General features: G+C 40.5%; 1 protein-coding gene across 1 annotated transcript; it reads left to right on the top strand.

Annotated features, from left to right (window-relative positions):
* Positions 1–1,492: 1,492 nt before the first annotated feature.
* On the top strand, positions 1,493–14,659 carry LOC110537618 (vacuolar protein sorting-associated protein 26B-like). The gene is made up of 6 exons (XM_021623794.3): positions 1,493–2,340; positions 4,444–4,600; positions 9,769–9,933; positions 10,321–10,496; positions 10,779–10,921; positions 11,400–14,659. The coding sequence occupies exons 1-6, from the start codon at positions 2,118–2,120 to the stop codon at positions 11,532–11,534; spliced, it is 999 nt and encodes a 332-aa protein (XP_021479469.3). The 5' UTR covers positions 1,493–2,117; the 3' UTR covers positions 11,535–14,659.
* The last annotated feature ends 271 nt before the right edge of the window (positions 14,660–14,930 follow it).

Consider the following 14,930-nt stretch of genomic DNA (forward strand, 5'->3'; position numbering starts at 1 on the left):
ATTCCCCTCCTGTACTCCCTGTTCACCCATGACTGCTCGGCCAGGCACGACTCCTACATCATCATTAAGTTTGCTGATGACACAACAGTGGTAGCCTGATCACCGACAACGATGAGGCAGCCTATAGGGAGGAGGTCAGAGACCTGACTGTGTGGTGCCTGGACAACAACCTCTCCCTCAACGTGATCAAGACAAATAAGATGATTGTGGACTACAGGAAAAGGACCGAGCACGCCCTCATTCTCATCGACCGGGCTGTAGTGGAGCAGGTTGAGAGCTTCAAGTTCCTTGACATCCACATCACCAACAAACTAACATGGTCCAAGCACACCGAGACAGTCGTGAAGGGGTCACGACAAAACCTATTCCCACTCCGGAGACTGAAAAGATTTGGCATGGGTCCTCAGATTTTCAGAAGTTTTTACAGCTGCACCATCGAGAGCAGATGGTAGTGTGTACGTCCTAGTACATCACCGGGCCAAGCTTCCTTCCATCCAGGACCTCTATACCAGGCTGCGTCAGAGGTTGGCCCTAAAAATTGTCAAAGGCTCCAGCCACCCTAGTCATAGACGGTTCTCTCTGCTACCACTCGGCAAGCGGTACCGGAGCGCCAAGTCTAGGTCCAATAGGCTTCTAAACAGTTTTTACCCCCAAGCCATGAGTCCTGAACATCTAATGAAATGGCTACCCTGACTATTTGCATTGTCCCCCCCTTCTACGCTGCTGCTACTCTCTGTTATTACCTATGCATAGTCACTTTAATAACTCCACCTACATGTACATATTACCTCAATTACCTTGACACCAGTGCCACCGCACATTGACTCTATACCAGTACCCAATGTATATGGCCCCTCTATTGTTTAATTATTTGTTATTCTTTTATTTTATTGGTTATTCTTACTTTTTTGCATTTTCTTAAAACTGCATTGTTAATTAAGGGATTGTAAGTAAGCATTTCACTGTAAGGTCTAGAACTGTTGTATTCAGCACATGTGACAAATGCAATTTGATTTGATTTTGGGAGAAGGTGGAAGGAGATTTTGGCCTTCATTCTGCAAATTGAAACAAGATAGATATGTAGCTTCAGCCAAAGCTGTCAGCAGAGACCGAAGAAGTGACATCCCACTTCCTCATTTTTTCTGTTTCAAATAGTCATGTACTGGATCATATACAGTCAATGCACTTATGAAACATTTGATCTCAATACAGTTTTATGTTCCCAAAACTAGAATATGTTATGAACTGAGTGGACTACGTTTTGTAGACTTTATCCTTCGTCAAAGTATTTAAAAACCGCGTTGTTTAGGAGTGCAAAGTTGATTGAGTTATTGCACACGTGCATTTCACAGTATGCGTTCCCTAACAGAAATATGCAAATGTATGCTAGAACGGGCCAATGGGACCTCGCTCGCTCGTATTTGGCTCTGCCCATTTGTTCCCATTGGAAATGACAGGCTGTGGTCTATCTTGAATTAGTTATAAAAAATCTGTGACCCAACTCTGCAGGCGCGGCGCTGCGCACTTGTTTTACGTCACCAGCGAGTTTTTTTCGCACCAGAAATGTTGGGTTGAAATCGCGCAGAACCTGACGTTGACAGCAAAGATATTGGATAAATTAAAAATGTCCCACTCAGGCCGTTTACCATTGATTCCGTTCTACTTAAGGGGTGGCTCTCTCGAAGGCAGCGGGGACTTGTCTGCTAAGTGCGCTGACTGCATATGAACCAGTATATGACTATTTGAACCAGAAAAAATGAGGTAGTGGGATGTGTCACTACTTCGGTCTCTACTGACAGCTTTGGCTGAAGCTGACATATCTATCTTGTTTCATTTATTTAGAATATCATACTTTTCTGGCACTCTTTTCTATCTGTTGAATATCTGTTTTTCTAACGCACCCTGCATTTACACGCATGCGCATTTAAAGAGGAAGCTCAACATTGGACATTGCTTCATCAACAGTTGCCCTATTTAGTTTAGGTAGTGGCATAGTACAGCACAAACTAAATTTCGGAAGAAATCACTCGTTACTGTAGCAAGGATTTGAAATACAGTAACGTAGGGTTGTTGTTGTACATGCAGAATCTACAAAGGCTCTGAAACAAGGTGTAGTGATGAGCTTTTTTAGTTTTGGTCAAAGTGCACAAATCGATATAGTTTTGAATGACGCTGAGACAAGAAAGAAAGCCGAACATAAGACCGAAGATGGGAAAAAGGACCAATATTTTCTGTTTTATGATGGCGATACAGTATCTGGAAAAGTCAACGTAACACTGAAGAATCCAGGGAAAAGACTCGAGCATCAAGGCATCAAAATCGAGTTTATTGGGAAAATTGGTAAGTGTGACACAGACCCATCTTTGTCTGTGTTGTGTTGTCACTGCCCAAATAACTAAATAAGCTACACAATTATCCATGGTGCAAAACATTAACAAGTCTCTATTAATGATATAGTAATCCTAATTAATTGCCAGGCTGATCAAATCAAACTATCTGTGTCCATTGATTGAACAGTGACGCAACACGTAGCCATGCCATACTCATTCACTGCATGCAACTTGGGCACGGGTTAACGCGTTGTGACCTGTGGTGGGCTGTGTGATATACTGGAAGTGATCAATAGAAGACCCATTGTGCCACAGAAACTCTCCTACAGTATATTCTACCTGGTAAAAAGTGTGAGAATCATGAGGCTAACTTAACCAGTCAGAAGTTAAGATATGAAAATCATGAGACTAACTTCACCTGTCAGTTACACTTGGTCTGTATCATGTTCTTTATAGTTAGGCCTACATTGTAATAAATGTTATCAGTATCGCACAGACAGGAATAAAGAACTCTGGTGGTGTAATGTTTCATTAACTACTCATGGTGTGATTGTGATAACATACAGAACCTCAAGTCTTTTTGTCCACCTGACCTAGAATACCTCACAACCAAATGCCGACCCCATTACCTCCCAAGATAATCATCTTCGGTTATCGTCACAGCTGTGTATATTCCCCCTCAAGCCAAAATCACGATGTCCCTCAAGGAACTACACTGAACTTTATGCAAACTGGAAACCACATGTGTCCACTACCTCGATTCGGTCTTGTGTAGCAAAATGTTAATGTTTATTTTGTATTTTTACATTGGCTAAAAGTAGCGACTCGGAGCTAGAAAATCTTATATCATACACTGCAGTTGTGGAACAATGAGAAAGAAATTCTGCTTTGAAAGTTGATAAATTCCACTTTTGAGAAAAAGGCCCTTGGATGCTTTGGTACACTTACTGGAGAGCTCTTCTTTGTCTACACCCATTCAGCATCGTTCACACCCTCTTAAGCTTTAGCCCTACCCATCTCTTTAAGTATTCACAATTGAGGCCATGTGGAAAACACATCCTATATCAAATCAAATTTAAGTTCATTTGTTACATGCACAGGATACAGAAGATGTAAACAGTACAGTGAAGTAGTTACTTGCATGTTAGCAATATCAAAAACAAAGTGTCCAGATACAATATTTTTGTCATTATTAGAAGACGCTTACCCGACACTTGTCTAAATTGATGGGTCATGTGAAGGAAATGCTATAACCACCCCCCCCAAGCCACATCTAGCTTAGTGAATGGGTCACTATTCTCTAGACATGTACACATGTTCATGAAATACAATAGATGGCCGTAATCACCCCCAGACACACCTGGTTAATTTGATGGGTCATGTATTAATCCGGCCGAAGTGGAGTCTTTTGTTTAGACATGTAGCTAGCTAAACAATGGACCGGCATAATCCCAACTCCTACCACCAATGCAAACATTATCATAGCTGTAGTATGAATCTGCAGGTAGCTAAAGCTAACAAATTAGATTACATTTTAGCTAGCTAACATTAGGCTATAACTAGCAATACAAATGGGTTTCTGATTCAAATAATATTACTACACAGATCATACACGTAACATTAGCTAGTGAGCCAGCTAGCTAACAGTACGCTTTAACTTGAAATGTGAATGACATTCTGACAAAATTAGTTACTTATATCTGAAACTATAGCTAGACTCTTACCCGTATACATGGATGAATGCTTCACGTCAGACTGGAACTGTTTAACTTGATTTGGTCTGGGGCGGTATTGATTTGATCTGGGGCGGTATGTCACAGCATCATCGGACTGAGATTTTACTTTTAGATTTGTCTGTATTGTTGTGAATTGTTAGATACTACTAGATAACTTGTTAAGTATTTTGCTACACCCGCAATAACATCTGCTAAATATGTGTTTGTGACTAATAAAAGGTAAAACATTTTACAGCTTTGTAAGATGCAGTAACCAGTTGTAATTTTGTTGCATTACCTTGAATCTCTCTCTATAGTACATGTAATGCCTTTTAAAGGGATAGATTAGAAAGTAATCTGTAAACTGGTGATACCAACAACCATTTCTCTCTTTTCAGAGCTGTACTATGACAGGGGCAACAACTATGAGTTTGTGTCTCTGGTTAAAGACTTGGCCCAACCGGGAGAGCTAACGCAGTCCCGGACCTTCGACTTTGAGTTCACAAATGTGGAGAAACCATACGAGGCCTACACGGGCCAGAATGTCAAATTACGGTAAGCAACAGTAAGCATCTGGCAAGACTAAACAAACCATGCATGAAACATTTTCACAGCACAATAGGACTGTTACATACATTGGTGATTTTAGCATGTAAATCTTGGTGGGGCAAAAAATACTAAAAGTGGGATGCATGCCAGCAAAGCCCCAACACATCACTAAACAATACATTAATTGCGCTGTAAGGGTGACAAATGGTGCCTACATACAGCAGTCTCAACATCTTACCACTGCTACACCTGGTCATCAGTGGAGCCTTGTCTGGCAGCGAAACAGTTCATCCAGCCTCATTTACTGCTTTTAAAAAAAACATAGGTGATATGGCTGACTTGCCTAAACAAATGTGGTTTCTACTGACAATTGAGATGTACAAACTATAGCATAAGGGGACGACAAGCGGATAAGAGGCAATCCGTAATTTCGCTTAAGACATTAATGTGCGAGCTAGGACGGACGTAGTCAATATAGCCGTTTGTTTATCACTTTTGAAATGTACAGCGACAGAATCCAGAACATGGGTCGTTCTTACAGTGTTCTCCCTGTACACCAAGTCAGACCCGTAGGATAAATAAAGTGGGCATACATTTCTCTAAAACAGGTTATAGGCTACATGTGCACCACATGTAGGTGAAATTAAGAGGGGTAAATAGACCAAATTATTAGTCTTACTACACAACTTACACTTAGTACTACTTTCTTTGCTACAGTATATATATCTCCCTAGCATATTACATAATTTATGCAGCAGCAAACAATACATTTTTGAACTCCCCTGTTGTGCTGTGCTCACAGGAAGTTGGAGCGGCTGTCCTTTGTGTGCAAATTTTGTCATCAAAGTCAGGAATTCTCTCTTCTCTGGATTTACGGTGCTTTCAAAACAACTGAGAACTCTTGGGGGAAAAACAAGGTTGAATCATGATCACATCATTGATCTTCAGGTCGTAACTCTAGAAAGAGACCAGAGTTGGATGACAGCTCAAAATGTATTTGCCCAGTCAGAGCTCGTTTATTCCCGACTTCCCAGTTGTCTTGAACTCACTGAAGTCAAGTTTTCGCAGTTCCGAGTTAAGTTGTTTTGAGCGTGGCACAAATCATGCTTCATTGATAGCATGGCCTAGCTTGAATGTTTATCATTTTAAACTTGGAAAAGAGCCCCTTAATCCCAGATTTGTGACCACACAGCCACTGTCACTGATTCCTTCCACACCACTCATTGTTGAATTTGTGATTTACAACTTGTTGTGTAATGTTTATGTCCAATGGCTGATTAGCACTGATACGTTTTATCTATAATTTCTCTTCATATGACAAGGATTGAAAAGTATTTGCCAGTAGATTGTTGACTTGATTCATGATTATGAATGCTAGCTTGCTAGCTAAGATTTTGAAAGTATGATTTTGACATGATCAGTCCAATCAAAGTTACGAGTGATTTGACGTATATTTATCTGTGGCCAATGACCTTGAGCCTTCTTGGATGGGCACTTCTAATGTAACTCTATGGCAGCATCCAAGGGGCTTGAATTTGAGGTCTACCCTTAGATTTGGTGGTGACGTAGTGTCCCCATGAGTGAGAGAACACTGAGCCAATCACGGCCTAACGCCCCTTATTTTCTGCTGGCTTGCCCCACCACCACGGAAAGCACTGAGCAAGGCTGAAACACCAGCATTTTGGAGCTGCCTTACCCAAGAAAACAAAGAGACCATGTTTGTATGCAGCTTTATTAACTCAATTATATATATTTAAAAATTGTTTGCAAACTGATATGTGACACGTATTAATGCCAAAATAACATGCAAAATAGGTAAGCCCCCCCCCCCCTCCTGTATTACCAAATAATGAGAGTGCAAACCACACACAAGTCAGAGTCATATTATAAAGTCCATCTTTAATTATATGAGCTTCACCATAGCCCTGTGACTATCAGATCAATTCAGTGTCTATAAATGAATTCTCTGAGAGTGCTTACAAAACAGTTCTTAGTATCATTTATAGCGAAGACACACCCATCTCAACTCACATGACGAATAACAGATCTTAGGAACATTACACAAATAACCTTTTACTTGAAAGAGGAGTATCCCATAGCTAGATAGCATTAGCTATAAATTATAGTTCAGTTTGGTTTCCTAAATGAAGTTCTTGTCTCGTTGTTGGTACAACATAGTACCAAACCATTACCTCATCCAATGGCATATATCAATTGTCAATTCTAGATACTTTTATCTCAAATACACCTCCTCCTTGACAAGCTCACCTGAGACAGTGAGCCTCTTAGGTCATATACTAGATCAAGATAAGACCTCAGAGGGGACATGTAATAGTTACAGAGACATTCCCATAAGAAGACAAGCCTCTATTCTGTCCTCCTCCCCTTCTGATATTCTTCATAGTGGTTCACATGGTTTAACAGATACATTGACATATGAAGACGAGCCTGACCTCTCCCCTCTCTGGGCCCCTAGTGACTAAGCCCTAGCAGAGAAGGGATAACTGCAAACTTCCAACAGTATTATCCAAAAGAAGACATCCTAACATACAAATATCTCACAAGCATTATTATGTAAATAGCACGTCTTATTTATGAATGTTACCGAACTAATTCTGATTCAGCCATGACATTTCTATCGCCTAATAATAGTGCATTCTAGTTGTCTTTGGTAACAGGTAATTGTCAATGGATTGCATGTGATTCTAGGCCATTTTGTTAAATGTAACCATTTAAAGCATCGTAAAGCTGATTGTCTGTGGTAAAAAGGTCTGGGTCTGAATGGATTCACCTCCAGAGTGCCATTTTAAGAGTTTTGCATTCAACATAACATAATTGTTGCCTTGACAAATAGAAACAGAAGTAAGGAAGTAGAAACAGGATTAATAGAAACTGAAAATAGAGACAGACTAGACTAGAGCCTAGTCTAGAGAGTTGCCACTTTCCATGTATCCAGTACACTGCATATATGTTAACTCTAGAGAAGCATTTGTCTTTTAAGTGAAGTGCACATTTTTTATTTATTTGTCGGTGGCCATGTACCATGGTCAATCCATTGCATCAGATTTAATTAGATGGCTCATTTTCATCTGTATTCCCTGGGCAGAAAACAATCAACATCAATACAATGCTACAATATAACACACTATTAAAATATCTATATGGAAAAAATATACATTGCCTTCAGAAAGTATTCAAACCCCTTGACTGAATCTACATTTTCTTGTTGCAGCCTGGATTTAGTGTATTGATACACCATCCAAAGCCTAATAATAACTTCACCATGCTCAAAGGGATATTCAGCGTCTGCTTTTTTTTATTTTGACATGCTTACCAATCGGTGACCTTCTTTGCGAGGCATTGAAAAACCTCCTAGGTTCTTGTAGTTGAATCTGTACTTGATATTCACTACTCTATTGAGGGACCTTACAGATAATTGTATTGTGTGGGGTACAGAGATGTGGTTGTCATTCAAAAATCATGTTAACCATTATCCTTGAACATGGAATGAGTCCATGCAACTTATTTTTCGATATGTTAAGCACATTTTTACTCCGGAACTTATTTAGGCTTGCCATGACAAAGGGGTTGAATACTTATTGACTCAAGACATTTCAGCTTTCATTTTTTAAAATTAATTTCTAAAAAATGTCCAAACAAAATTCCACATTGACATTATTTGGTATTGTGTGTAGATCAGTGACACAATCTCAAATGAATCAATTTTAAATCCTGGCTGTAACAACAACATTTGGAAAAAGTCAAGTGGTGTGAATACACCTCCCTGTAGGCTGTCTCGTCATTGTTGGTAATCAGGCCTACCACTGTTGTCGTCTGCAAGCTTGATGATTGAGTTCAAGGCTTGCGTGACCACTCAGTCATGGGTGAATAGGCAGTACAGGAGGGGGCTGAGCAACCTCCCTTGTGGGGCCCCTGTGTTGAGGATCAGCGGGATGGTTTTGTTTCCTATCTACACCCCTGAGGGCGACCCGTCAGGATATCCAGGACCCAGTTGTACAGGAAGGGGTACAGACCCAGGGTCCTGAGTGTAATGATGAGCTTGGAGGGTACTATGGTTTTGAGGACTGAGCTATAGTCAATGAACAGCATTCTTGCATAGGAATTCCTCTTGTCCAGATGGGATAGGGCAGTGTGCAGTGCGATTGCATCGTCTGTAGATCTATTGGGGTGGCATGCAAATTGAAGTGGGTCTAGGGTGTCCGGTAAGGTAGAGGGCATATGATCCTTAACTAGCCTCTCAAAGCACTTCATGGTGACAGAAATGAGTGCAACAGGGTGATAGTCATTTAGTTCAGTTACCTTTGGGTACAGGAACAATTGTGGACAAATTGAAGCAAGTGGGGACCGCAGACTGGGATAGGGAGAGATTGAATATGTCCGTAAACACTCCAGCCAGCTGATCTGCGCATGCTCTGAGGATGTGGCTAGGGATGCCGTCTGGGCTGGCAGCCTTACGAGGGTTAACACGCTTAAATGTCTACTCGGCCACGGAGAATGAAAGCCAGTCCTTGGGAGCGGGCCGCGTCTGTGGCACTGAGTTATTCTCAAATGTACAATGTGTAGGGATACTTCAGTATTTGAGGTAGATATGTAGGTGGGGATTAGGAAAAAGTGACTGATGGCAGAATAAATAAGTGTGAACAGGGCTGAAAAGTGACTGGTAGCAGGAATATATACATACCTTTGGTAATATACTAGTGTAAACAGGAGTAATAGTGACGGTAGCAGGATAAATAAATGGGTACTAATGGTAATTGTAATGAATGAACAGCAGCATAGTGGTAGTAATAAATCAAATAATTTTAGCAGCAGGGTAGTTGTTAGCTATGTAACAGTCTTATGGCCATGGGATGAAAGCTGTTTTTAAAGGGATCCTTCGGGATTCAATGACTTCCAGTCACAAAATCCCGATGTATCCCTTTAAGAGTCTGTTGTTCTTTGCTTTGATATTACTGTATATGCATCATGGCTCAGACTTCACTTGATTTCTACTATGTCTCACCAACTATTTGTGGTCTTTATGGAGAGAATGTGACTCCTATCAGTGTTATTGGACACCTTCTGAATTGTTTCTTTTGTGCATCCTGTATTATTACCAAATAGATTAGTAGATATAACTGACTCTTTTAAAAAAAAAAAATGTTATATTGCAGCTACTTTCTGCGGGTAACTGTAAGCCGGAGACTGAACGACATCAGTAAAGAAATGGACATTGTTGTGCACACGCTCAGTATGTTCCCAGAACTCAACTCGTCTATCAAGATGGAAGTGGGAATCGAAGACTGCCTGCACATCGAGTTTGAGTACAACAAGTCTAAGTATGACTCTATTACCATGGTTTATCATATACATTAATTGGACGGCTTGCGATATTCCTGTTTTTGAATGGCGGGCGAGATAGCAGAGCTTTAGTGAAACCTCAGTCTCCCTGGTTGATCTTCCCTAAACTCCCATGATAATAAATCTTGATTTGTGAGGGAAAAACCACCTGAACATAATAGAACATTTGAAGTAGCTTTTGTCGCGATTCTATATAAACACTGACCGGTTTGAGGGGAGTGAAACAATGTCGTAGTTCTTGTTATTATGACAACTTCTTTCAGCACTGTTTATTAGCGTTTGATTGAAGTGACTAGTTAAACAAAACCAGTTTGGGTTTCAGTCTGTCCTTGTCCATAGACCGTAGAACTGTCATTTTAATGCAGGTACCACCTAAAAGATGTCATCGTGGGGAAGATTTACTTCCTGTTGGTACGGATCAAGATCAGACACATGGAGATTAATATCATCAAGCGAGAGACGACTGGCACGGGCACAAACGTGTACCATGAGAACGACACCATAGCCAAGTACGAGATTATGGATGGAGCACCAGTGAGAGGTCAGTGGCATTGACAACCAGTGGAGGCTGGTGGAAGGGGAAATCGGAGGACGGGCTCATTGTAATGGCTGGAATGTAACTATGTTTTGATAATTTTCCATTCACTTCATTCCAGCCATTACAATGACCCCCGTCCTCTGATTTCCCCTTCTACCAACCTGCACAGTTGACAAGGCTGGATTTACACACTGGGCATGGGATGTGGACAGAAAGCGTCTAAACAACGTTTTTGGATTTTACAGTGAACTATCACTTTAATAATATGGGTTTGGTCTCTTTCAGGGGAGTCCATCCCTATTCGACTTTTTCTGGCTGGCTATGAGATCACTCCTACAATGAGGGACATCAACAAGAAGTACTCTGTGCGGTACTACCTCAATCTGGTGCTCATAGACGAGGAGGAGAGGCGTTACTTCAAACAGCAGGTACATGCAGACACACGGTAGAGACAGTACAAACACTAGACCCGTGGTAGAGACAGAATGGAAGATGGGTAGGTGTTGGTTCATAATGCTCTACACGTTTGTTCTATTTGGTCTGATTGGTGTCTAATTTGTGGTACATCTCAATAGTCAAGGTCGGCACATTGCTCATTTCAACTCTGTGCATGGGTGCTGTGTAAGAGTAAGGCTGTAACAATTCATTGATTTTGTATAATGGATGTAACGAAAGGAAACCAAATGGAGGTCCTATCATACCTGTATCACACCATGCTGCATCGTAACATGAGGTGTACACCACTATAGGTGGTTGTGTGTTACCTGGGATGTGTTGGTTAGCGCAACAGAAAAGTAATATTGAACATTCTTACTGGACAAGTTCAGGTAGTCTCTCCCTGTTTCCTTCTGTTTTTGTCCATTTGGTGCCTCATTAACGCTACCCTGTTTTGTTGCCTTGTTCTAGGAGATCACTCTGTGGAGGAGGGGGGACGTAGTGAGGAAGAGCATGTCCCGCCAAGCGGCCATCGCCTCACAGCGCTTCGAGTGCTCGTCCAGTGACGAGAAAGCCCTAGCTCATGCCCAGGATAAGGAACAGTAGCTAAGCCCCAGAATAGCCTACAATCCATAGCTTTGAAAAGGTGTGTGTGAGCACTATGTGTACATGTCTGTGAATCTACGACTGTGAGAAAGAATGCATAAGTGTTCACTGCATCTATGAATGTGTGTGTGCTCGTCAGGTCATCTATGACAGAGTATGTGTGATGTCCAAAATTATGTGAACGGCAGCCATTTTAGGCATAACCTCGCCCCTTTCAACTTTGCCATTTCATTAACAACACTGATGATGTTACTTTCTCCAACAACTGCAGCTGAAAAGATGTCACTATAATTCAATGTTTGAAGAAATAAGGCGTTCTCATGGTATATTATGAACTTTTAGCCAGGTTTTTCTGCTGTACTGATTATCGTAATGCCTTTTTTTTTTCTTTTTGAATTAGTGATGTTTCTTAAACCAAACCAAACAGCTGCTGTTGAAATCTTTTAGGCATCTCTTAATGAGTACATGTCTTTGGCATTTGGACTCAATGGACATGCAAGTCCTCTTAAGGCCTGGTTACACCTTGCATTAACATGTGGGCGTCATCCAATCAAGATCATCTGATCAAGGTTTGTGGTGTACACACATGGTATTGAAATTGGTCTCTTATCCGTCCAATGTATGTGTCCGCATGTTAGCGCAAGGTATAAACGTGGCTTTAAAATCAGAATGTGAAATGTCATGCAACTTTAGATGCACACCAGCTTAGGGAAAATGACATTTGAATTGTCAAACAAATTATTTGTATAAAACATTGCATTCCATTCTATCATCAAAAATAACATTCCAAACTTTGTCATTATCAGTAGATGCAAACATGTATATTTTTTTAATGTATTTGATATTTTATCAGCATTATACATGTTCTGGGTTTGTCTAGGTGACTTATGTCCATTAACAATGGGCGAGTTAGTTTTGCATGGCCCAGTGTGGTACACTAATGGTTTCTCGGAACTGATGGCTTCTACGGTTGCGTTAGGATAGTTAGTAGTAGGTTAGGATAATTAACGTTACAGGTTAGCGGCAGGTAGCCTAGTGGCTAAGAATGTTGGCACTGGAACTGAAAGGTCGGTGGTTTGAATCCCCGAGCGACTAGGTGAAACATCTGCCGATGTGCCCTTGAGCAAGGCACTTAACTCGAATTGCTCCTGTAAGTGGCTCTGGATAAGAGCGTCTGCTAAATTACTAAAATGTGAAATGTTAGGTTAAGGTTAGGCTGAGCAAAAATGCGCTACTCCATCTAACCATATAAACCATCAGTATCACCACACCGGTTCCCCTGGTAGGCAGAGTTTTCTCATTTTAGACCATTCCATTGGTCCTGATGAAATCACTACCCACCCAAAACAAACTCCCCCCACTGCTACTGCTGTTAATACAAGTGTGGCAGATTTTGGTGTAATCTTTCCAACTTATGAACTGAAGATATGATCAATTTAATACCTTTCTTTTTTTATTTGAACAAGATCCACAGTTTTCTGTCTAATTTGTTTGAAAAGTACCTAGAAAACATTACCAACACCGGTTACATTTTTTCCTTATGGTTAATTGCCAAATGGTTGTAGTTCAATTCTAGAAGCTTATTCACAGCTTATTTTTCTTGTCATCTCCAACCATTTTACACCAGGTACATGACTTCCGGTGTAAATGCACTGAAGTCCTCATAACGTGTGCCGGCACTGTCATATTGACTGGAAATAATATGAAGAAACAAAGAACATGTTAGTCTTTTGGAATGGTGTTTTGTATTATGCTCTAACTAGACTTCAGGCTAGATTCAATCAGATTCACGCTAGCCGACTCCCTCATAGCTGTTGTTTTTAAGGTGTCGGAGGTAGAACTGGGTTAGAGCTGTCAAATCCACAAGGGTCTCCCAGGATTATACCTATCGTGGACATTGCCATTGGCTGCACATACTCGCATTAGTATAAATCCCATGCAGCCGTACATTCTCATTCTGAACTTCTAGCGTGAGTAGGGTGGGTGTGTTTTCGTAATGATGAACACACTAGCAGTTGGTCACCAACTGACATATTGCTTAAATAAAAACAAAGATCTGCCTTGTGTGTACTGGTTAATGGTGAAGTGAGGTAATCTAGGCCTTCGTGAATGTTACAGCCCTTTTTGGGCACCTGATAAATGGACTGAAACTGTATTGTCCATAGACATGTGGGTTCATTAAATCCTATGGGCTGGGCTACAGTGTCTTTACATGTCTCATGTATTATAATTATTACTGCTGTTTCAATGCGGGATTTATTTGTAGCTAGACTTGATAGTCTCCCTGAGTCTGAAGGTTAACACTATGGATGGGTCCCAAGTGGCACGCTATTCCCTATGTATTGCACTACTTTTGACCAGGGCCCATAGGACAGTTACCTATACAGAGAGGCATTTGGGACACATCCATATGACTCTGTAAACATGTTTTAAAGGGGCACTTCTCTACTTTTTATCAGCATACTGTATTCTGGTTAAAAAGTGGTGAAGTGTCCCTTTAACCTTCCATGACCTGGCTTGTCGCTTTTGGTGTAAAACGCCCATCAGAAGATATTGCAAAGTATCACTGTGTGTCATTTGAGAGATGAACACTTTGCTTTGCAATAGGTTCAATTTCCGAACATGCTTTATCAATGCTAAACAAAGGTTCTTAAACATATTAGAGAATGGTGGATTTAATTCAAAATTACTCAAATGTACATAGATAAAACAAATATATTTACAAAGTCATCTTACAACCTTTTTAAAGCTACAATCTGCAATTGGAAAACTACAAAATCCACCCTGCCACTTATTTTGGTATACGGCCAAGGAATGGGAAAATATAACCCCACTTGAATGCATAGACAGTGCTCCAGATGCAAGGACTGACAGTTTTGAAGCTATAAATGGTTTGGTTACAATGCCATTGTTTACAAACAATTGAATCCAACAAGTGCATAGGTTGTATTCTTCAATAATAAATGATTTCAGAAAGTGTTCACACCCCTTGACTTTCTCTGCATTTTTAAATTGATTAAATTGAGATGTTTTGGTCACTGGCCTGCACACAATACCCCTTTTAATGTCAAAGTGGAATTATGTTTTTGGAAAAATGTACAAATTAAATGAAAATCTGAAACGTCTTGAGCCTGAGTATTCAACCCCTTTGTTATGGCAAGCCTAAATAAGTTCCTGGAGGAAACATTTGCTTAACAAGTCACAATATGTTGCATGGACTCACTCTGTGCAATAATTAACATTTTTGAATGACTATCTCATCTCTATACCCCACACATACAATTATCTGTAAGACCTCTCAGTCGAGCAGTGAATTAAAACATTTTAAAAGCAGACATTGCCTATCACTTTGAGTATGGTGAAGTTATTAATTATACTTTGGATGGTGTATCAATA

The sequence above is a fragment of the Oncorhynchus mykiss genome, chromosome 12, assembly GCF_057628025.1.
Source record: "Oncorhynchus mykiss isolate SJ-2025 chromosome 12, ASM5762802v1, whole genome shotgun sequence".
Classification (NCBI taxonomy): Eukaryota; Metazoa; Chordata; class Actinopteri; order Salmoniformes; family Salmonidae; genus Oncorhynchus; species Oncorhynchus mykiss.